A 25466-nucleotide genomic window follows, 5' to 3' on the forward strand; every position below is an offset into this window, starting at 1 on the left:
TATTGATCTTCCTTGCTCAACTCTCTTATTTTTTGTAACATTTTATCTGATGTTAGACGCTCATGTCATTTGTGAATTGTAACAGCTTCGTACTTTAACTTCTAGCTTTTAAAACATCTCCTGTTGGCCTTTCTCTTGTTCTAGTTTGCTTAATTTAGGATAGACTTATTTTACTGTTTTACTTTTCATATATGTAGATTTAGGACCTGGCAGGCTCTTAATTGTTTTGGTTGTTTTTATCAGTTTCAGTTTGTACTATTTTTTTCATCTGTTCTCTTTCATAAACTTCTCAAGTTGGGTTCTAAGCTTTTTAATATCACATTTTTTTCCTTACATACCCTTAAATTACAAGCCTAAAAGTGTCTTTCTAAACTCTATTTAGCTGTATCACATAAGCTGTGATATATAAATGCTTCATTATGATTCATTGCTAACATGTTCAGATTTCTGGGTTTTTTAACATTTGCTTGTTAAGATGTTTTGAAATATTTATAGTGTCTTCTTCATGAAGGCAAACTCCTTGTCCATTTTATCATTTTTATCTTCCTTATATGGAATTGTGCCTAGATCTTGTTAGACATCCAGTAAATCTTTATTGAATAAATAAATGAATAAGATGCATTTTAAAATTTTTAAGTGGCACAGTGTGTTATTAATTGATTTCCAGTTTGTTTTTGAACTGTGATTAGAGAACATGGTTTATGAAAATCAATTATTTGGTATTTATTTCTACAAATTTTGTGAGACAGGGTTAATCTTTATCATTGTTCCATGCCTGATTTTTTTAAGGCTTATTCTCTAATTGTGTGGAAGATTTTACACATTTATTATTTTGAACATGCTATTTTTTTTCCAACCATCGAAATACTGAATTATTCTTTATCTGTCAGTTACTAGATGAAGTTTGTTAAAACACTGCAATGATGATTATGGATCTGTCATTTAATTCTTGCAACTTTGTCAAATTTTATTCTAAATATTTTGAGCTATAGTTATATATACTCTGATTCAGAATTATGTTTCTAGTGAATTGTTCCTTTTATCATTATATATTACTCCTTTTGCTATAATTTTGTCTTAAAGTCTGTGGGGTCTCATATTTAAGCCACATCAACATTCTTTTTGGTTAATGCTTTTCTGTTTTATCTTTTTCCATTTACTTTCAGTGTACCCACACATCTTATGGCATACAACTAGGCTTCCTGCCAGAACTAAAAATTCTGATTCTTAGTCTTAAATACAGAATTCTGATTCGGATGAAATGGATGTCCTTGCTTAATCTGTTCCTTTAGGAAGTAATTCATCATTTAGGAAATGATGTTAACATAGAAAACTAAAAATAAAGTAGGAAAGTGTAAGGGCATTTCTGCAGTAAAGAGATAATATCCACAGTTATTTTCAAGTGGATATTTTAAAAAGAAAACTTTAAAAAGCAAAAAAAGTTATTTTTGGTTAAATAATTTAGGTCTAGCTTATGTTGGAAAGCATATAATTCATACTGAATTTTGTGAATATATTGTTAACATTTCAGAACCAATTTTTTTAATCTGATCTGGCAAAAAATAGTTTTAAATAGGTTTGGGAAGCTATTTCAGCCACTTTAGAGGTGGATTTCAGACCAAAACCACCACCGAAACAACAAAAACCAACACTAAACTATAAGAACATCCCCTCTAATTGTCTGAAGTCATGTGCGCACACACATAATGCTAAACACGTCATGTTGTGGTTAGAATAAAGGCATATATGCTTAAATGTGAACATATGTTTAAGATATGCGTCCTTATTTTCATGTCTTCCAAGAGTTAGCTACCTCAGAAGGTAGAACTCTGGGTGCAAAAGACAGAGTCCTTGGAACCATTGCTGGGGGAGCACGTGACACCTGTTTCTGGAGCAGAGTGATTACTGCCTGTTCTGCTCGGAGACCATCTCCACTCCTTAAACAGGAGGTGCTGACCTTCTCATGCATGTTCCCTTCTGCAGTGCAGAGTATTTTGCAAAAAGAGAGAAGTGACAGAATCTACAAAAAGGCTGTTTGGGGCCCCCAATTTTCCCTTTCCTCATTTCCTCTTCACTTAGTGCATATGGTCTCCTTGAATCATGGGGAACATGTTTAACCATATTTCCTCTGTTGTGTCTACAATTTCACATATTAGAGATTATGTGGCTAATAAATACCTTTGAGGGAGTTTAGGAATAGAGATTATGATTTTGATTAATTTACTCATTTAAAACAGGTTTATTGGGTGGCTCAGTCGGTTAAGTGTCCGACTTCAGGTCATGAACTCGCATGTTTGTGAGTTCGAGCCCCACATCAGGCTCTGTGCTGACAGCTTGGAGCCTGCTTCCAATTTTGTGTCTCCCTCTCTCTCTGCCCCTCCCCTGCTCATGCTCTGTCTCTCTCTGTCTCTCAAAAATAAATAAATGTAAAAAAAATTTTTTTTAAACAGGTTTATTAAGTGGTCATTAAGCAATGCTCTGTGAAAGATATGGTGTGTAATACAAATAGAAGTAATGTGAAGTCCTACATGTCAGAACCTTATAGTCAAAGCTGATATAGTAGAGAGATACAAGTTCTCAACTCTGCATCTGAATTTCTTTATAAAAAAGAATTGCTTATCATTTCTTTTCTTGTTTCTTTCTTTTCAAAAACTTTCCTTAAAGTTTAGCCAACATTTTCTGCCCCAATGTATCCGTGAACATATAATACATTTCCTCTGGCATGAATTTTCAAACTCGGTTATGTTTAATCTAGGTATTTGTTTTATGCAGTTGTAATTAGTTTTCAAACTAATTTGTGACCATACAAGTCTGGACTTCTTAGTTATTTTGGAAATTCTCCCTTTTGTTCTTCCTGCCCTTCTTTCTCTCCTGGGTGGGCTCCAGTGCTTGAACACATGACCAGTGCTCAGCAAATATTGCCTTGAATTGAATGACGCACCGTATCCTTACAGGCGCTGTTAAGAACACTACTTATAAGTGTTTAAAGATCATGTCAATGATAAAAAAAAAAAAAAGGATGGTTTTTAAAGCAGCAGTCATCTTTAAACTGACAAATTCTAGGGGCATCTGGGTGGCTCAGTCAGCAAAGCATCCGACTCTTGGTTTTGGTTCAGGTCATGATCTCTTACAGTTCATGAGGTCAAGCCCTACGTTGGACTCTGTGCTGACAGCGTGGACACTGCTTGGGATTTCCTCCCTCTCCCTCTCCCTCTCCCTTCCTCCCTCCCTCCCTCCCTCCCTCCCTCTCCCTCTCCCCCCCCCCCATGCTTGCTCTCTCTCAAAATAAGTTTTTAAAAAAACTGACAAATTCAACTTACAAATTTGGAAGAAAAGTCATTTATATAAAGCTTGTCTATTGGAGATATTTTACATTAAATTTCCATTTCTCGGGGCATTAATTGTGACATGAAATATGGACCTTTCTCCTCAGAAAAACTCATCTGTTGTTTATCTTGTTTACCTAGCATGAGCGACCTCGTTATGAAAGTTGATGCCCTTATTTCCTCTTTGCCTAAACGTGAATCTCGGTATGATATCACATTTCTTAGAGAGAATCACAGGTAAGAATATATATTTTCTGTCACTGTATCCTTTACTCAGTTATGGTTTCCACTTATAGCAGAATTTAGAGCAAATTAAAAATTGTTAGAGAAGAAATGTATTTGACAAGATTAGGAAAAGAAATTCCAGCTCTGAGATATTTGAAATGGAATTCATCAAGCTCTGTCTACTTACATACAATTATCTGTTTCCCCCGAAGGGAACCTTTTCTGTTGTTTTTAATTAGGGACCGCATAGAATTGGAGGAAAAAACAGACATTATATAATTAACCTATAGACATGTTTCGTTGTGTGATCTTTTTCTAATCAGTGCTCCTATAAAACTAAACTGAGACAAATACCTTAACATAGACTCAAGATGGCTAAGAGTACCTTGTAAGTTTTCTGATTTTGTGGTAGATGCAATCTTACATTGCTCATGTGTACTACTAGATGGTAATACGTGCTGTAGCTCCAGGAAGTGTGACTTTCAAGAGGTCTTTACACATGTGCAGTTGTATAATCAGGGAAAATAACTTTCTAAAGAAGGGAGCACTGTTGGGAAGGAAGTTTTATTTTTTATTTTATTTTATTTTTCAGATAACTAAGATTCAATACTTTTAAGTGTTTATTATTATTTTAGATAGCACAAGAGCTGGGGAGAGGGACGGAGGGAGAGAGAGAAAGAATCTTAAGCAGACTCCACAGTGAGCGTGGAGCCTGACACGGGGCTCAATCCCACTACCCCGGGATCATGATCTGAGCCTAAATCAAGAATCAAATGCCATGTGCTAAAATAATTTAACACAAATTACTCAAAACCATCACTGTAAACATTAGTCACTAGACTGCTCTGTTAAGCTATATTGTACTTAGGAATTTTGATTTGTTTGGAATTTATTTACTCCCGTGTTAAATGTCTGAAACAATTGATTTTTATAGTTTATTGTCGGTTAGTTTCGGCTCCCTTTCTCTAACTTTCAAATCTCTCAATGCATCTGCTGCTTTCAAGCCTACTGCCTTATTTTATATAGACAGAAGGTATGATGTGACTTTTTGATATTGGTTTGCAATTCTCCAATTTTTTCTGTTATTTATAAAAATGTATAAATGGATATGCAATATGTACACATTAATGTGCATCTCTGTTTATACAATAATACCTAATGCCTGCCTTCTATAACATGCAGATAAGATAATTTGCCATTTTCTGAGTTCATGCATATACTTTAGGCATTTAACTTTTGTTTTCTATGTGCTTACCCATGCTGATAAATTCATCTGGATCAACATTGGTTGTGTAGCATAGCATGAGCTTTCTTGTCCAAAAAACCCAGTTTTTGAATCCCAGTCTACCATGGCCCTGTGACTTCTCGTAGCTTCAGTTTCTTAATCTATAAAATGCAGGTGTCGAGTCCTACCCTTCCAGGGTTTTATGAGACTCAGGCCTACTGCTGTGAATATAATAAATATTTAATGCATTGCAGCTATTATGTGTATTTGTTACACAAATAATGACACTTGGAAATAAGAGAAAGAAGATTAGACCTGAAAGTTAAACCATAAAATCAACTCCTCTTAATCTGGGGAGAGATGTGAATACCTACCTTAAGTAGGATCCAGGTCAGCAAAACTTAATGATAACCTAGGTGAAGGTATTAATTTAATGAAGGAAAAATGACTTTGTTGGATTTTGTGTTGGAAGCCTAGGAAAGGTAGAGAGAAGCACATTAGCAATGCTGGACTGTACAAGCAGGGCTCAGTCAGAGCAGTTGGAATGCTGTGTGTGTGTGTGTGTGTGTGTGTGCGCGCGCGCACGCATGTGCACATACACATGTGGAGGTTGTGTAGATGAGAACTCGTTATTCATTTATAAAAGAATTGTTGTAGGGTTCGACCTTACACAATTGTAGTAGTTGGTTAAGCAGTCGTTCTGAGGCTATTGATACTGGAGCTTGGAGCTCACAGTGCAGGCAGGAAGGAAAGGAGGTTGCAAGGCGGATGGCCGTTCTTTCTGCCTGCCATGAGCACACCCCAAGTTTCACCGTAAGCTTTCCAGTTTACATGTTTCACGAAGTCCACAATGGAAACAGAAGAGTTGTTCAGGTGAAATGTAACTGTATTTATTTATTTTTATTATTATTAATATTTCTAATATGAAATTTATTGTCAAATTGGTTTCCATACAACACCCAGTGCTCATTCTAACAGGTGCCCTCCTTAATACCCATCTCCCACCCCCCATCAACCCTCGAAATGTAACTGTTTTTAGAAGAGGGAGGACACAGAAAGTCTCTGAGAAATCTTTGCGAAGGGAATACTATAGAACGAATAGTGTCTTCAACATCTTTTAAGATGGGTGGCTTGACCTGTCTTTATATACAAACTAATAACATCATAACAGACTTAATTCAGTAGAACATCTCTGCATGGAATGGATATGATATTGGCTGAGCATTTTCCTGCTGCGGTGGCCTGTTTGAAATGTGCTTAGTTTATCCCAAAGACTTGAAGGCCTGAACATACCTACCTCAAGCCGACCTTCATGGCTCTCTTTGACTTAAGCTTTTAACAATTATTGACTGTCATTGTACTTGACATCATTCTTCCTGGCTAATGGCATAAAGTGTAACACTAGTTTCTTGGCAATTGAATACACATCCATTGCCTTAAAAAGGTGGTGTAGGTGGAATTAGCATCTTTTTGTTAATATTGTATGGGAAAAGAGATGTGCTGCTTCCATTCTTAGATTAGTCAATGTAATACCTACTAATAGGCTCAGGATTTTGCTCAGAAAATGGTCATGAGTCTACATCAATGCATGTAAATAGATGATGGGGAGGGACTGTTGGATTCGGATACAGACAGCCTCACAGAATCGGCAGTCGTCTGAGTAAACAGATGCCTGCTTTAGCCACCATAACAGAAAATAACCAGTTTTGGCAGTTTGGGCATATTGGCAGTTTTAGCCAATCGGCAGTAGTCTGAATAAACAGATGCCTGCTTTTAGTCACCATAACAGCGCATACAGAAAATACAAGTTTTGAGTAACGCTGCAAGTATAGCAATAATTGGTAAAATTGTCACCAACATAACTAAAGTAATTAACCACTGTAGATAGTCTCTTCAGTTTTATTTTTTTTTTTTTCAACGTTTTTTATTTATTTTTGGGACAGAGAGAGACAGAGCATGAACGGGGGAGGGGCAGAGAGAGAGGGAGACACAGAATCGGAAACAGGCTCCAGGCTCCGAGCCATCAGCCCAGAGCCTGACGCGGGGCTCGAACTCACGGACCGCGAGATCGTGACCTGGCTGAAGTCGGACGCTTAACCGACTGCGCCACCCAGGCGCCCCTCTTCAGTTTTAAAACATCTGATTTGTAGTCCTTATTTCTAGTAATAGTTCCGTAGCAGGATATGTTGTCTGATTCTGTCACTCCTGTTTTTCACAAAATTAAATCATGTCAAGTTCATATAAAATAAAATATCTTTCATTTCTTTGTCAAAGGACCCATATTTGAAGTGACTTTTACATTAACTTTTATTGCTGAGAAATTCATCCCTTCGCTGCAAAAAGTCTAGCTATTTATAGTCTTTCTGCACCAAAGAAGACTATATCCCTGTAATTTTACAGGGATGTATTTTAATTTGGTAACCTTCATCCCTTTGTAATACATAAAATATAATTCATACATCTCAAAAAACTGACTTCCTGTATTATTACAGTGTTAAAACAGTAACTCAATTGGAATATTCTGTACTTTTAGTCAAGTATATACTTTTAACTTTGAATTACATTAAATATAAAATTTATTATCTTTCACTGGCCTCGTCTGTGCTCTGTGTTCCTTGTAAAGATGAGTCCATCTTCCAACTTAGAACTTAGTTCAGTGAAAGAAACAAGCAGGAAGACTGAGAGGAGGAGCTCAGGAGAAGGTGCCTGGGGCCAAAAATAAGTATGATAAATTTGGGCTTTTACCTCCTGAACTTTCCTGTTGTATGATATATTGGAGTTTTTTAAATACTAAATTCAAAAAACTACTGAACAGTTAATTTTATTCTCAAATCTGAAAAAATATATTCAACCAACACAAAAGTAACCTGGTTTTATTTTTTATGTTGTATGGTCCATGAGAATTTGGGGGAGGTTAGAGTTTTCACTGTAATAGTATTGTTCTTTGAAGAGTTTTTAAAAATCACTCATTCATAAGTTCTTATTTTCTCTGTTTCCTTCCAGTTTTGTAGTTTATTGAACACAAACATGAGGCTTTTAAATTTGCATTTTCATCTGTGAAATAACCAGGTTTTTTTAATCTAGTGAGAAAGAGAACAATTTATAAGAATGTATATAGTGAGATTAAGGTTTATTAGATAATTAAAGAGATTTAACTCATCCCCTTTCATCTTATTTTCTATTTTCTAGCATTATAAAGATAAATCCTCAAGAGAATGATATGTTCTTTGATGTCATTGCTATTGTTGATCCATTGACAAGAGAGGCACAGAAGATGGCCCAGTTATTGATTGTGAGATAATATTTTTATTATATATTCTATATATGTCATTTTATTATATACTTTTGTTTTGAAATTTATCATTAATCTGTCAGGTCTGTTTTCAAGTATAGTGTTTATGTCCTCTTGATTCTTTATTCTGTATAACATTTTAATCATATTTCAATGTAGAAAATTGAGTCGTATAAGCCAGTGCACGAGGTGTATAGCAGGCCCAAGGTTCGATGTTGCTGTGGACTTAATTGTTGTCTCCACCTCCCCTGAAATTTATATGGTGAAGCCCTACCCTTCCTCTGACTGTGTTTGGAAATGGGGCCTTTAGGGGGTAATTAAGGTTAAATGAGATTTTACAGTTTAGGCCCTAATCCAATAGGATTTATATCCTTACAGAAGAGGAAGAGAGAGAGCTCTCTTTCTCTCCTCACACACACACAAAGCAGAGGTCATGTGAGCACGTGGCAACATGGTGGCTGCCTCCAAGGCAGGAAGAGGGCTTTCACCAGAAATGGAATCAGCCGGCCTCTTGATTGAAAATTAGTAAATTTCTGTTGTTTAAGCCACCCAGTCTGTGGTATTCTGTGGCAGCATTCTGAGCTAACTAACACATGGTCTTCCTGTCTTCACCCTGTCTCGAGTTCTGAAGAAATGGCTTCTGGAGAAGCCGATGGTGTAATAAGTAACAATAGCCAAACAGGTGAGTGAAGGTTAGATTCAGAAAGTTTGGCCAAAGTAACAGAACCTTCAAGACTGGAGTTTATTTCTCTCATCTCACAGCAGCCTGGAGTGGCTAAGGCGGCCCCACGGTGTGAGGGCTCGGCCAGCCTTTGTGTGGTGGTTCAGTCTTCCTCCTGAAGCGGCTGGTGTCTCGTGGCCTGAGATCCAGTCAGGCTCCTCTGACCCACCTCTGTGTTCCTGTGAGCGGGAAGGGGAGAGCAAGGGCGTACCCATCCAGTCTTGTCTCACTGACCACACTGTAGCGACTCATCGGGCTACACCCGGCTCCAAGGGAGCCTGGAAGCTGTGCACTGAACATTCTTTCACTGAGAAAGTGGGGAGAAGGATACCAGGAGGCCGCTAGCAGACTCTGAAGGGACATTCTGTGGTTTTGCATTGTACTGAAAACTTTAGAGGTTCGAGTTGCGATGCAGCTTTCAGTGGTTAAATCACATAAGCTACTTACATTGGAAATTGAGATTTTTTTTTCTAGTGGTGTTCAAAATTGTGGAGTACTCCTATTTGAAATTACTCATTGCTTGTTTTAAAGACATATTTTAAAAATATTCTCAGAAGTAGGGGCGCCTGGGTTTGAGCCCTGTGTCAAGCTCACTTCTGTCAGGGCCCAACCCGCTTCAGATCCTCTGTCCCCACTCTCTCTCTGTCATTCCCCCGCTTGTGCTCGCTCTTGCTCTCTCAAAACTAAACAAACATTAAAAAAAATTAAAAAGTATTCTCAGAAGTGAAAACTGTTCTTTGACAGTGGCCTCGCTTTTGGGAACAGGCAAAAGTATTTAGGTACTAAGTCTGGTGGAAGATGTGAAGGATCCAGCCGGGTCCTACAGGTGTATATGCCACTGAATTTCAAAATGCAGTGTCCATCAGAAATTAGTTTGTCCTAGCAAATCATATTGGAAAAGGGGATTATAGATCTCTGTTATAATTATTTGGACAAATAATTTTGGAAAGGCTTTGCCATTCTACATGCTCAGTATATAAGCAAGGCAAACAATTCCATAGTTGGTTTACTTACTTCCGTCCTTTCTTTTAACATTTGTGTACCTTCACATTTGAACTTCCTGAGACACACTATTCGGATTTTTCTTTAAAAAACAACAATCAAGGAGTGCCTGGATGGCTCAGTCGGTTAAGCATCTGACTCTTGATACTGGCTCAGGTCATGATCTCATAGTTTGTGAGATCAAGCCCTGCATGAGGCTCTGCGCTGACAGCATGGAGCCTGCTTGGGATTTTGTCTCTCCTTCTGCCCGCCCCCCCCCGCACTTGTGTTCGTTCTCTCTCTCTCTCTCTCTCTCTCTCTCACTCACTCAAAATAAATAAATTTAAAAGAAAGCAGTAATCAGTCATTGTATCTGTAAGGCATGGAGCTAGTATGATGCATTTTAGTGTATAAATACCTATTCCTACAGAGTCATTATTCAGAAAAAAAAAAAAAAACATTGCTTACCTCCGAAGTTTTTATGTAAAGGTAGAATTTAGGAATAAAATAGGAATTTAAATGGAAATATAAAATATGGGATTGGATCCCAGTTTATGTGATTGGAAATAATAACATGTTTCCTTCTGAGCACCTCAGCACTTCATATAATTTATTATTTCTTACCATAAGGAAAATTTATGCTATAAAACATAATTTATTGGAAGAAATGGATAATTTCTCATTGAACACTTGAGAAAAACTGCCTCAGTGACCTCTGTTGTAGCAAATATGAGGAATGATAGAATAGGAAATAGGGCTCTGAAATCCTTAGTCTGTCCTGATTCCTTCTCAAGCCTGTTCTTTCCTGTTCTATGTGCCTTTTCTCATCCTTCTTTCTCTATGTCCTCTGTTGACTAATATCTTTCAAATCTGCACTGACTTGCCTTCTAGAGGTAGGGACTACCAAAATTAATAATTCTCCTACATCATATGCCCCAGGAAAAGAGACAGTATTTCCTCCATATGTAGCTAGGAACTTCCTACATCTCTACCACGTGGGCAGAATTCCAAATGGACTGGGGCACCCTGGCCATTGTTGCCGTGAGGACAGCACTTTGTATTCATACGTCATAGTTCCAGCAATTATTTTACTTATTCTTCAATACTAAGGAAATATGGAGACCATGAAAGAAGGTCACATTAGGCAAAAGGGAGGCCGCGTAACTCTTGAGCAATGAAATCAACTGTCTGGATTCAAATCTGACCCTGGCCATGATTTATTGTGTGATCTTGGGTGAATTACTACTACATTTCTCTGTGGCTCAGCTGTGAAGGTGGTCGCCTCTAAAGGCTGTTATGAGGATCACATGAGATAATGAATATCAAGTGTGAACGCAGGGCACCTGAGTAGCTCAGTCAGTTAAGTGTCAGACTTTGGCTCAGGTCATGATTTTTTGGGTCGTGAGTTCAAGCCCCGCATCAGGTTCACTGCTGTCATCACAGAGCCTTCTTCATATCCTCTGTTCCTGTCTCTTTCTGCCTCTTTGCCACCCCTTCTCTCTCAAAAATAAATAAAACATTTTTTAAAGGTGTGAACACAGTGCCTGGTACATAGTAAATGCCTAATAAATGTTAGATATTAAGATTATTTAATATAAAATATGGGAATTTTTTTCTCACAGGTACTTGGCAAGATTATCAACATGAAGATAAAGTTGTTCATGAACTGTAGGGGTAAGCTTTCAGAAGCCCCTTTAACAAGGTGAGTCTGAGTGAACATAATTTCATTTCAAAAAGTTTGCAGATGCTAAGACTAAAAGAAAGAACCATAATTACTGGGTCTGTTTTTTTTTCTTCACAAGATGGTTAACTGAAAAAAGATCAGAAGACCAAAGATAATTTATTCACCTTAATGGATGCAAAATTATAATAACCAGTAAAATTGATCTGACATAATTACAGTATTTACATGGATTTATGTTTGTCCATGGGTATTTTTGAAAATGTGATGTAGAAATACCTATATAAAGTTGAATTAAACCATTTTTGTGTTTGTATACTTTCAGTACTTCAGAGCTGAATTATCAAAATGAACTTTATGATATTGTCTCATTTCTTATTCGGAAGTATTGAGATGTAGTTAGTGTAGAATAATCTTTTAATAATACAGAAAATGTTTATTGTTATAAACAATTAAAAATTTTTAACAATTATAAAATTATAAACAATTATATATATTTTATTATATATATATTTATTATATATATATGATATATATATAAAATTATAAAAAATTATAAACAATTAAAAATTTTTATATATAATTTATTGTCAAGTTAGTTAACATACAGTATATATGGTGTGCTCTTGGTTTGGGGGGTAGATTCCTATGATTCATCGCTTACATACAACACCCAGTGCTCATCCCAACAAGTGTCCTCCTCAATGGCCATCACCCATTTCTCCCCTTTCTCCATCCCCTCTGTCAACCCTCAGTTTGTTCTCCACATTCAAGAGTCTGTTATGGTTTGCCTCCCTCTCTGTTTGAAACTATTTTTTCCCTTTCTTTCTCCCATGGTCCTCCATTAAGTTTCTCAAGTTCCATATATGAGTGAAAACATATGATATCTGTCTTTCTCTGACTGACTTATTTCACTTAGCATAATACCCTCCAGTTCCATCCACATTGTTGCAAATGGCAGGATTTCATTCTTTCTTATTGCCAAGTAGTATTCCATTGTATATGTAAAACACATCTTTATCCATTCATCAGTTGATAGACATTTGGGTTCTTTCCATGATTTAGCTATTATTGAAAGCACTGCTATAAACATTGGGGTACATGTACCCTTTTGAATCAGCGCTCCTGTATTGATTCATGCAGGATCAATTGCTGGGTCTTAGGGTAATTCTATTTTTAATTTTTTAAGGAACCTCCACACTGTTTTCCAGAGTGGCTTCACTAGTTTACATTCCCACCAACAATGCAAGAGGATTCCCATTTCTCCACATCCTCACCAGCATCTGTTGTTTCCTGAGTTGTTAATTTTAGCCACTCTTACTGGTGTGAGGTGGTATCTCACTGTGGTTTTAATTTGTATTTCCCTGATGATGAGTGATGTTGAGCATCTTTTCATGTGTCTGTTGGCTCTCTGGATATCTTTGGAAAAGTGTCTGTTCATGTTTTCTTCCCATTTCTTCACTGGATAATTTGTTTTTCGGGTGTTGAGTTTGGTAAGTTTAATCCTTTATCTGATATGTCATTTGCAAATATCTTCCCCCATTCCATCGGTTGCCTTTTAGTTTTGTTGATTATTTCCTTTGCAGTGCAAAAGCTTTTTATCTTGATGAGGTCCCAATAGTACAGTTTTGCTTTTATTTCCCTTGCCTTTGGAGATGTGTCAAACAAGAAGGTGCTGCAGCTGAGGTCAAAGAGATTGTTTTTCTTCTCTGGGGTTTTGATGGTTTCCTGTCTCACATTTAGGTCTTTCATCTATTTTGAGTTTATTTTTGTGTATGGTGTCAGAAAGTCATCCAGTTTCATTCTCCCAGCACCATTTGCTAAAGAGACTGTCTCTTTTCCATTGGATACTCTTTCCTGCTTTGTCAAAGATTGGTTGGCCATACATTTGTGGGTCCAATTCCAGGTTCTTCATTCCATTGGTCTATGTTTCTGTTCTTGTGCCAGTACCATGGTGGGGTTCTATCCTTCAAGAAGAGCTAAAAATTATAAATGTTTATGCTCTCAACTTGGAAGCACCCAAATACATAAATCAGTTAATCACAAACATAAGCAATCTTATTGATAGGAATACTATAATTGCAGGGGACTTTAATACTCCACTTACAACAATGGACAGATAATGTAGGCAAAAAAATCAATAAAGAAACAATGGCCTTGAATGATACACTGGACCAGATGGACTTGACAGATAGATTCAGAACTTTTCATCCAAAAGCAGCAGAGTATACATTCTTCTAGAGTGTACATGGAACATTCTCCAAGATAGATCACATGCTGGGTCACAAAACAGTCCTCAAACATATAAAAGAATTGAGATCATACCATGCATATTTTCTGATCACAACAGTATGAAACTTGAAATCAGCCACAGAAAAAAAAAATTGGAAAGCCTCCAATGCATGGAGGTTAAAGAACATCCTACTAAAGAATGAATGGGTCAACCAGGCAATTAAAGGAGAAATTTAAAAAAATACATGGAAACAAGTGAAAATGAAGACACGACAGTCCAAACCCCTTGGGATGCAGCAAAGGCATATACATTGCAATCCAGACCTATCTCAAGAAACAAGGAAAATCCCAAATACAAAAACTAACAGCATACCTAGAGGAACTAGAAGCAGGACAGCAAAGAAACCCCAAAGCCAGCAGAAGAATAGAAGTAGTAAACATTAGAGCAGAAATAAACAATACAGAATCAAAAAAAACCAAAACAAAACAAAACAAAAAAACAACAACAACAAAAAAACCAGAACAGATCAATGAATCTAGGAGCTGGTTTTTTGAAAAAAAACAGACAAAATTGATAAACCCCTAGCCAGACTTCTCAAAAAGAGGACCCAAATAGATAAAATCACAAATGAAAAGAGGATAGATCACAACCAACACCACAGAAATACAAACAATTATCGGAGAATACTGTGCAAATTATATGCCAACAAACTGGACAACCTGGAAGAAATGGACAAATTAGACACCTACACACTACTAAAACTCAAATGGGAAGAAATAGAAAATTTAAACAGACCCATAACCAGCGGAGAAATTGAATCAGTTATCAAAAATCTCCCAATAAGTAAGAGTCCTGGGCCAGATGGCTTCCCAGGGAAATTCTACCAGACATTTAAAGCAGAGTTAATGCCTATTCTTCTCAAGCTGTTCCAAAAATAGAAATGGGAGGAAAGCTTTCAGACTCATTGTATGAAGCCAGCATTACCTTGATTTGCAAACCAGAGACTCCACTAAAAAGGAGAATTACACGTCAATATCCCTGATGAACATTGGATGCACAAATTCTCAACAAGATACTAGCAAATCAAATTCAACAGTGTATCAAAAGAGTTATTCACCACAATCAAGTGGGATTCATTCTTGGGCTGCAGGGCTGGTTCAGTATTTGAAAATCTATCAGTGTGATACATCACATTAATAGAAGAAAGAATAAGAACCGTATGGTCCTACCTTGGATGGAGAAAGCATTTGACAAAATACAGCATCCTTTCTTCATAAAACCCTCAAGAAAGTCGGGATAGAAGGAACATACCTAAACATCATAGAAGCCATATATGAAAAGCCCACAGCTAATATCATCCTCAATGGCGGAAAAACTGAGAGCTTTCCCCCTGAGATCAGGAACACAACAGTGATGTCCACTCTCAGTTGTTTAACATAGTGTTGGAAGTCCTCGCCTCAGCAGTAAGACAATAAAATGAAATAAAAGGCATCCAAATTGGCAAGAAGAAGTCAAACTTTCACTTTTTGTAGATGACATGATACTCTACATGGAAAATTGGAAAGACTTCACCAAAAAGTTGCTAGAACTGATACAGGAATTCAGCAAAGTTGCAGGATACAAAATCAGTGTATACAAATCAGTCGTCTTTCTATACACCAATAATGAAGCAACAGAAAGAGAAATCAAGACATCGAGCCCATTTACAATTGCACCAAGAACTGTAAAATACCAAGGAATAAATCTAACCAAAGATGTAAAAGATCTGTATGCTGAAAACTATAGAAAATTTATGAAGGAAATTGAAGAAGACACAAATGGAAAAACATTCAATGCTCATGGATTGGAAGAACAAATATTGTTAAAATGTCATTATTACCCAAAGCAATCTACACGTTCAGTGCAATCCCAATCCAAATTGCCCTGGCATTCTTCTCAAAGCTAGAGCAAACAATCCTAAAATTTGTATGGAATCACAAAAGACCCTGAATAGCCAAAGTTATGTTGAAAAAGAAAACCAAAGCGGGAAGCATCACAATTCCAGACCTTAGCCTCTACTACAAGGCTGTAATCATCAAGACAGTATGGTACTGGCACAAGAACAGATGCAAATATTTCACATTAAAACTGTTGAAATAACATGGTCTCTAAAGTGGGGACAAAAACTTATCCCTCTTCCCCTTTCTGGATCAGGGTCACTATCATTTTGAGCCACCGTCTCTGATAGGAATATGCAGGATCTTTCAGGTGTCACAGGGCAAAAAAAAAAAAAAAAAAAAAAAAAGCTTGTCAATGTACCATGCAAACACAAGACAGAAAAGTTGCATTCGGTTAGTCCCTTGTTTACTTATTGAATTGTATTTGTTGTAATTGATAAACATAGGTTATTGCCTTGAGCAGATATTTTAAACATGGCAAATATTTTTAATACAGTATTTGGAAAGCAATAAAATGGGAAATGTAAGGAATTTAGATGAAAATTTAGGGTACATTCATTCCTTTCCTGAGACTCATGTCCTCATATCTCATTCACTTTTCATACTTCTCATTTATCTTGTGTATTTCAAATTTTATTACGTCCCTCTAAATCCAAACAAAAGCTTTCATCTTATTTTAGCCACTAATGGAGAGAGGTCAGTTAGCTCTGTGAGTACAGAATTTTTATTCACATGACTAGAGATGTTCTCCATAGTATCTCTATAAAGAGTAAGAATATTGAACATAAGGAAGCATAATCCATTAGGAAGGAAAGAACTTGACCTAAGGTGAAATGACCCTTAATGTACCAGACAGATGCTTTGAGCAGTTAATAATGCTGTGCAACACAAAGACTTTGAAACTGGTTTGGAACTATGGGCTCAACAGAGTATTATTTACTCGGTAGCATCTATCAAGAAAACTAGATGACACATTGGTCCCCAAGCCCTTTGCTTTTAGAATACTGTCCCTCCTTCTCAGACGTGGCACAGGTTGTGGGCACCCTGCTGTGTCTCCCACGTGTCCCAGCCTTCCTGCGGGGTAGGGGAAGGGGTGCTGAATCTCCTCTTAGCTAATCCTCCCTTCCTGTTGGAACCCACACTTGCTTTGTCACATAGCTCCTTTGTTCCATGTCTTTGACCTCCCTGCCAGCCCTTTTCTTTCCGTCCTGAGAGTTTACTCAATTTAAGAAGAGAAATAAAAAGGGGTGCCTGGGTGGCTCAGTCGGTTAAGCATCTGACTTCGGCTCAGGTCATGATCTCGTGGTTCGTGAGTTCAAGCCCCGCGTCGGGCTCTGTGCTGACAGCTCAGAGCCTGGAGCCTGTTTCAGATTCTGTGTCTCCCTCTCTCTCTCTCTCTCTCTCTCTCTCTCTCTCTCTCACCCTCCCCCGTTCATGCTCTGTCTCTCTGTCTCAAAAATAAATAAACGTTAAAAAAAAATTTTTTTTAAAGAAATAAATTGCTCTCTTAGTAACCTCTCCTCTGGAGCCCAGACTTTTTCTCCTCTTCTGCATTCTTTCTCTTCTCAGCTTCTTCAGGGGTGGCTCATACCCCCTGTTCACCCCTCATTCACCTTGTACCTCCCCCTGCACCTTGCATTTCCCAACACAGAACTTGATCCCACAACCCTGGGATCATACCTGAGCTGAAGTCAAGAGTCAGATACTCAACTGACTGAGCCACCCAGGTGCCCCAGTCCTATTTGTTTTTAATTGAACTTTCATCAGAATTTTAGCTTGAATTTTAGCAATTTACTTGCTTTCTGGTTATCATTTCTCCTCATACAATTAGTGGTGCCAACATTTAATAAAATGGCTGACAAATAGTCAAATCTGAAGAAGGATCAGTGAGCAAATACAGCTCATAATACTAGAACCCACATAAGTCGGTATATCCTAAAAGCATTCTAACCATGTTCATTAAGAAATAATTAACAAGGATATATGATATATACAATCTTGTAATAGATGACAGTGTAAACAGACTGTGTACCATTTATAAGCATTAACTGTTCTGCAGTTACAGTGTGTTTTAGTCTTTTTAATTTGAGACTTTTTGGTCATGTTCGTAAGTGATTTTCAGTTTTTAAATATTTTAGAAGAAATTTCAGTTTTGGTCATAGTATGTATTTTTATTTATGTTCTGTTGGCAGCTTTTATCGTTTTGTTCTGGAGCCAGAACTGATGTTAGTGGGTAATGACATTACTGGACCAGTGGCAAAATTCTTGGATATCCCTGAAGCACCCCTTCTAACCCTCAACATGATTACTCCTGAAGGCTGGTTGGTTGAAACAGTACACAGCAATTGTGACCTTGATAATATTCACCTCAAGGATGTAAGTTGTCCTGTAAAGTTGTATAAGATAAGAGGAATAGGGTACATTCTTGTCAGCCACTGTAATTGTAAGCAATGACTGATCATGCCATGGCTGCTCCCAGAATTTTCTTCCTTATGGTTCTAGGTCCTGATCCAGTCTTTCCTTTGATTTTTGAGTTTCCTTAATTTACAAATTCACCTTCTCTAGTTTTCCAGGTTCCTAGGTACTCTTACCTTCTTTGTTGCCTCAGACCCCTACTTCACAGGTGCTCCTCTAAGATGAACGACGTAGGAAATATGGAGTTGGATGACTTACGACAACACCGTGAAATACCTATTTTGCCCCTCAGGTTTTGTTTTTAACTCTGGAAGGAACAGTTTTAGCTGAAACCCTGTTTTGCCTCACAGCGCGTGGCCAGAGAAAACAGCCCGAACGAGATTAGGGTAGAAAGCAGGGAACAGGGCGCTCTCAAAACTGCAGGCTGGGTGCACTGCTTCCCACCTGCCCCCTACACTCCCTACCCTACCTCTGCCCACCCTCTGGCCCCACCCCCTGCACCCCCACCCTGTGATCCTTCTCCAGGAAATGTCCAGCCTTCTCTTCCCCACCTATTACATTCTGCCCAGGGCCCACAAAAGGGGAGGAGACTATTTTAAAATACACTCGGTCTTTCAAAAAATTGGATTCAGAAGTCAGAACTGATTCATGGCTAATGACATTACTGGACCAGTGGCAGAATTCTTGGATATCACTGAAGCACCCCAAAATACTCCTAAAAACAGAAGCATTTTAGGAGAGCTTACCTAGAGAATAGGTATCCAGAGAAGGGAGCAAATCCCTCCTTCTTAGTGTCTTCCCTCTTGGCTTGGTTCTGCGTAGCCCTGACCTGTTTTCCAGCTCTGAGTGTGGCAACTGCTTGTAGCTACTGCTTTAACCTAGGCTGTGAACATTTTACCGCTGATAAAATGGTTAAGATTGTTCATCATATTTGTTTCTCATGTGTTACCTTTGTCTAAAGACTTTCCTTCCAGGCAGGTTTCTTCGGATCCAGTTGTGAATAGATTGTGTGGTTTCCCATCACTTCTGGGGAACACACCTACTGCTGTCAGCCTCAGCCACCCAGAGAAGGACCTAAAACCCTGCCATAGCCATCACCAATAATCAGTCCTTCAAATATCGGGAAAGAATAGAAAAGCAGCAAAATAACATAATCCAGGAGAGAAAATTCAGAAATGAGTTTGTCAAAACGTAAAAAACAATCCTGTTTTCTCTGTGATCAGCCAGCTCTCTTAAAGGATTGTCTGGATTCTCCATTAAGAGAGTTCAGTGATCTATACCAATAAGATGAATTTATAAGTTCCAACCCAAATGCTAAAGAGTTTGAGGTGGGAGAATTAACACGGCTTAGAAAAGATTTAAATTGAATCTGTGGTAAAATGTTAAGCAGCTATTAAACAGTTAATGGAGATTAACTACACATTGTTGTGACTAGCAGATACAGCAGTGTCTTTTTAGAAGCTATTAATAAATATACAATGTATTTATATTAAAATACATATTAAAAATTATACATGGGGTGTCTGGGTGGCTCAGTCGGTTAAGCGGCCGACTTCAGCTCAGGTCATGATCTCGCGGTCTGTGAGTTCGAGCCCCACATCGGGCTCTGTGCTGACAGCTCGGAGCCTGGAGCCTGTTTCAGATTCTGTGTCTTCCTCTCTCTGACCCTCCCCCGTTCACGCTCTGTCTCTCTCTGTCTCAAAAATAAATAAACGTTAAAAAAAATTAAAAAAAAAAATTATACAAAGAGCCAGCCAGATGCTTCTAGAAGCTATTTAAATGAACAATAGTTACATTTATTTTAGAAGATTAAAATAAAGAGAAATAGTTTTTTCTGACTACTTCATAGATGATATGAATAAACCAAAGGAAATTACAAATTCTCGGGGCTATGAAAGTTAACTACTTGTAAGTCTCTTCTCTCCCGCTACGTTCTGTGCATACTTCCAGTATGACCCGCAACAATCCTAGAAGAATCTGAAATCACAAAGTAGAGACACTTGATGGAGTAGAGGGAAGGAGTTGCAAGTAGAAGGGAAAGTACGGCTGACAAAAATGAGGCAGATAGAGATTTGTCCCACGCATTGGCTCATGCAAGTACTCCTTCGCGTCTAATCCCTGGACGTTTCATAGACACCTAAAAACATTTGATGGCGTAAAACTCTCCCTCACCAGGACTTTTGTTCATGTGTTTATGACACAACCATCATTAATGCCAAAATCGAAGGTGACAGAAGTGGTTCTAGGGAAGCTTAAAGTGAGATGATCCTCTTCCCTGGAATTTAGAGGTGGTTCTCCTCAGAGCTTGTTATTAGAACTTCATCCAAAGGCTCCTCAGTTATATTAAATCACAGCCTGTATCCGAAAAATACCAAAACACCTGAAACACTAGTGTATGTTTACCCCTAAAGAGAAAGTGAGGAATAAAAGATTGCTAAAGGATAATAGGAGGTGGCTGTGTTAAAAAGGAATTCATAGATGGGGCGCCTGGGTGGCGCAGTCGGTTAAGCGTCCGACTTCAGCCAGGTCACGATCTCGCGGTCCGTGAGTTCGAGCCCCGCGTCAGGCTCTGGGCTGATGGCTCGGAGCCTGGAGCCTGTTTCCGATTCTGTGTCTCCCTCTCTCTCTGCCCCTCCCCCGTTCATGCTCTGTCTCTCTCTGTCCCAAAAATGAATAAAAAACGTTGAAAAAAAAAAAAAATTTAAAAAGGAATTCATAGAACAATGTATTAGCTGCCTCCGAAACAGCAGTACAGTTGACCTTTGAACAACACAGGGGCAGGGCTGCTGACACCGCCCCCCTCTCCCCCCGCCCCCGCCACACACGCTCACACACACACACACACACACACACACACACACACACACACAGTCAGAACTCTGCATATAACTTTGACTCCTGCCCAAAACTTAACTACTAATAGCCTACTGTTGACGAGAAGCCTTATTTCACATAAGCAATCAACACATATTTTTTATATGTCGTATATATTGTACTTCTCATAAATTACTAATTTTTAAAATTCTTTTTTTATAGTAGGAAATTTTATTTCAATATTTATCTTTAACACTATCGTAGTGGTTTTTAAAAACATGGATGTAAATTTTTTTTTCATTTAAATCCAGGTTTGTTAACATACAGTGTAATAATTTCAGGAATAGAATTTAGTGATTCATCACTTATGTATAGCACCCAAGTAAGCTGGAGAAGAAAAACCTGATTAAGAAAATTATACAGGAGAGGACATGCTTTTCCAGTACTGTACTGTATTTATAAAAAAAGAATCCATATGTAAGTGGAACCGTGCGGTTCAAACCCATGTTGTTCAAAGGCCAGCTGTAATTTAATTTTTTCCAAATTTTTACTTAAATTCTAGTTAGTTAACATATAATGTAATTTTAGTTTCAGGAGTAATATTCAGTGATTCATCACTTACATATAACACCCAGTGCTCATAGTAACCAGTGTAATTGTGAAAGAATTCATATTTTACTACCATAGATAATTGTTAATAAATCCAAATGATAATCTTTATAATTAAACTTATACTTTTTTTAAGGAAGAAGCTAACTTCCTTACTATTTAGCCACAGAACAATAAACACTTATATTTAGTAATATTAATATGCACCCAAAGTTATATTTGTAAGGTATTAAATTCATGTCTCATATCAATAAGCTAACATTTAGAACAGATAAGTAAGCACATAAAGGAAATGCAAACATCACAAAAGACCACAAACTCCTGTCCTTGATAAAAATAAACCTTGATAATAGAAACTAATTTAACTTAAATTACCTTTATGAAATTATTTGAAATGAACTTATGATATTCACTAGAAACAACTCTTTGAAAAATGGATTGTCTGTTTTTGGTGTTGTAGTTTGAGGAAGTCCGTAGAATTGATGTCTGTTATCCAAATCTATAGGGACAAGAGAAAGTTTCACATTAATATATTATAAAATAAAAGTATTACTGGTCTCAAACTGATGTGTATTTGGACTCTGCCCTAATATGTAACTCCTAAAGAAAAATATTTCAGCTTCGTGACCACTGTGAGGTACGGTTCCTCGTCTGTAAAGTTCTGTGATTTTGTTTTGACTTCACTCTTCTCCCCTCCTGAGACCGTCTCCTGTGAATGTTTCCTTGCACACGTGGTGCTGTCAGGACTGGGGGCACACGTGCGTGATGTAGGTGAAGCTCATTGCTAGACTAGTAGAAGTTCAAGTAATTCAGATCCCAGCTAACGTTGAAACAAGCACTGTTGTCAAAGAAAGTACTTACCTCTTGTTCTTAAGACCTGAACTTGAAGAGAAATGCTGCACACAAGTATTATCATTCTTTCTGTGGTGATTGTGAGGAAAAGCAGCTATCCAATAGAGAATGTTTTGTAATACTTTATATCCTAAACACACCAAAAAATAGTGTCAAAAACTCACAGCGAAATAAAATGATACCATATAGTGAGCATCACTGTTTCGTCTGCTCAACAAAATTACCAAACTATGTAAAAGTCACTTACCATTTGATTCAGCCTCATGTTTGCTTGTGTTTTTCATATCAAGTAGAGAAAAAGTGTTATCCCTAAAATACATTTGCAATAGAGGGAAATCTGGAAAAAGTCTTAGATCTTTTTTTTTAATTTTTTTTCAATGTTTTATTTATTTTTGAGACAGAGACAGAGCATGAGCAGGGGAAGGGCAGAGAGAGAGGGAGACACAGAATCCGAGGCAGGCTCCAGGCTCTGAGCTGTCAGCACAGAGCCCGACATCGGGCCCGAACTCACAAACCGTGAGATCATGACCTGAGCCGAAGTCGGATTCTTAACCGACTGCGCCACCCAGGTGCCCAAAAGTCTTAGCTCTTTAAAAAGAGATTTGTAGAGACAGGGATGTGTTCATAGAAAACTATTTAATGAAACAGCTGGTTAGATTTTCTTAGAAAAAAAATTACAGAAAAGAAAAAGAAATGTGTTCTGTGTAATGAATGTTAAATCTGTAGGTAATTTCTGTTTTTTTCTCTTTTCCACATTTTTATATTTGCTCAATTTTTTGATGAGCATATTTTATTTTGAGTGCAAAACAATGAAATATTAACTTTTTATATTACAAGAAAGGTGATAAGTTGGCTTTCTTGCCAGATCTGGAGGAGCTCAAGGACAACAGCCAATGAAGCAGATTCCTTGAGTTTCCCATCTCACTCTCTCTTGAAGAGATCTTCAAATACTCCAACTTGATGTCATCTTTCCTTCCCGTGATATTGGTGCATATATCATGAGGTTGGGAGTAGAGCTGATGTCATGGGAAAGGAGAAAAAAACTCATCATGAGTTTTGGTCTTGAAGAAATTGACTCAACCATTAAGTCACTAGTATGAAAGACTTGAAGTTGCCCCCACAATACATTGACTGATATTAATTACGTTTATTTATTACAAAATTTATATTATGAGAATTACTAAACACCAGAAACAATGACCTGTTTTCCCCCATAGATTGAGAGAACTGTCACCGCAGAATATGAGCTGGAATATCTACTACTTGAAGGACACTGCTTCGATACAATGACAGAACAACCTCCTCGGGGTCTGCAGTTTACACTAGGCACAAAAAGCAAACCTGTTTTGGTCGATACCATAGTGATGGCCAATCTCGTAAGTATTATAAGTACTTAATTGATTGTATGTAATTACATGTTTGGGGGAAATCCTCGAAGTTTTCCTGATAACAAGATGAAATAGATTTTATCCTACTATTGCTGAAAAGCTCCCAGAAAACAAAATTGATCCTTAAATAAGGTAATTAAGTAAAACAAAAATGAAGGGAATCATACTTTCAGGATGTGTTATTCAGGCTATGGCAAAATCTCCTTTTTGTAATTCATTTATAGAATTCATCCACTCCAGTTTAGTAAACACTTTCCTGAATGATTCATGTATAATCTTTTTTGAACAATTGGAGGCTTTTAGTCCTATAACTGTGATCATATTTTTCTCATCCTAAAAGGGATATTTTCAATTAAAAGCAAATCCAGGTGCTTGGATACTGAAATTACGCCAAGGAAAATCTGAAGATATTTATCAAATAGTTGGGTGAGTTCTATAAACCACTTTAAAATTTTTGTGTAAATAAGGTTTTAATGTCTTGGATAAGAAGTGAGAGGGTGATTTATTTTTCCTCTACAAAAATTTAAAATATATTTATATTTAGGATTCCCAGGAGAATAAGTATGTGTCCATTTTTTTTTAAAAAAAAAAGTTATGCTTCTTGACATGTAGTGAATCCTTTCATTTTGCAGCAAATGGCTTTTACTGAGATACTGTGTTCTTCCACATCTCATTGAGAATGTAAATTATTTGAATGCTCCCCTTTTTCCCTGCATTAATTCTTTCCCAGTGAAGTCCATGGCCTCTGACTGCTTGCTTAGCTTGTTCCCTTCATTGAAGCTGCTGACTGTCCTTATGTATCCAGTGACTTTTAGTTGCCTAGCATCACTTAAAGATCGAATAGTGCAGTGGTGAACATCCAACTACCTGGGCTTTTTGGGTCTAGGATAATCATCGTACCCTCCTCAAAGGATGAGTGTAGGGATCAAATGAGATAACATCTCTAAAGTGCTTGCGATAATACCTGAAATAGAGTAAGAGCCTTCCTCGCTACTACCTCTACTATCTGGTTGGATGGAGGGAGTTTGCTCTAGATCTTGTGTGGGTCTAGCTGCAGTGTGTGCGACCTGGCTCTACCTGCTCTTGAGGGACAGTGGATTCAGTGGCTAAAGTTGCTGATGTCTATGAGCAACATTTATGACTGGAAACTCTTGAAAATTTTAAGAAATTTGACATTACTAGCACAAAAATTGGAACCCTTTCTTTTTCCTGGGGGTAACTGTTGGGGATGGCTGTGCCTTCTACTTTGGTTTAGCCACCTCAGCTGGGGAATTGGGAGAAAAAGGGAGTCAGAGGCATGTGTCAACATACTCCTGTAACCATTCAGATTTCCATTTCAGGAAAATGTTCAGGTGTGTGTTCTAAACCTGACTAAACTCAAAGTATCTACTAATTTGACATCTGGTTGCCTTCCCTCATTGACGAAATTCAGCTTTGTTGCTTTATTGTAAATGTTTTTCACAGCATTTTTCTGTACATAGAATGATTACCAAAAAATTATTGGTCAGAGCTATCATACTTGATTTGTTCATGCAGTTTCAAAAATTGGACAATGAAATACATTATATAAAACACATTCAGGTCATGCAGATGAGCATAATAGACACATCTTCAGTTTTATGGGTTTAATACTTCGAATTTTGCTATTTGAAAATAGCTGGTGGATATTGAAAAGTTGTTGGTGTAGAATTCCTTCGATTATGATATATGACAACTTATTTTAAAGTCTCAAAAACACTTCCTATTTTAATTATCATTGCAATATAC

General features: G+C 37.5%; 1 protein-coding gene across 2 annotated transcripts in view; it reads left to right on the top strand.

Annotated features, from left to right (window-relative positions):
* UGGT2 (UDP-glucose glycoprotein glucosyltransferase 2) overlaps positions 1-25466 on the top strand; it is a 189188-nt gene that overhangs the window by 133697 nt on the left and 30025 nt on the right. For both annotated transcript variants that reach the window (XM_078432418.2, XM_078432421.2), the window contains exons 24-29: positions 3468-3563; positions 7966-8068; positions 11393-11472; positions 17814-17997; positions 23529-23687; positions 24040-24125. In XM_078432418.2, coding sequence (XP_078288544.2) covers positions 3468-3563; positions 7966-8068; positions 11393-11472; positions 17814-17997; positions 23529-23687; positions 24040-24125 — 708 coding nt within the window. The remainder of the gene's footprint in view (positions 1-3467; positions 3564-7965; positions 8069-11392; positions 11473-17813; positions 17998-23528; positions 23688-24039; positions 24126-25466) is intronic.

Source organism: Panthera onca, chromosome A1, assembly GCF_046562875.1.
Source record: "Panthera onca isolate mPanOnc1 chromosome A1, mPanOnc1 haplotype 2, whole genome shotgun sequence".
NCBI lineage: Eukaryota > Metazoa > Chordata > Mammalia > Carnivora > Felidae > Panthera > Panthera onca.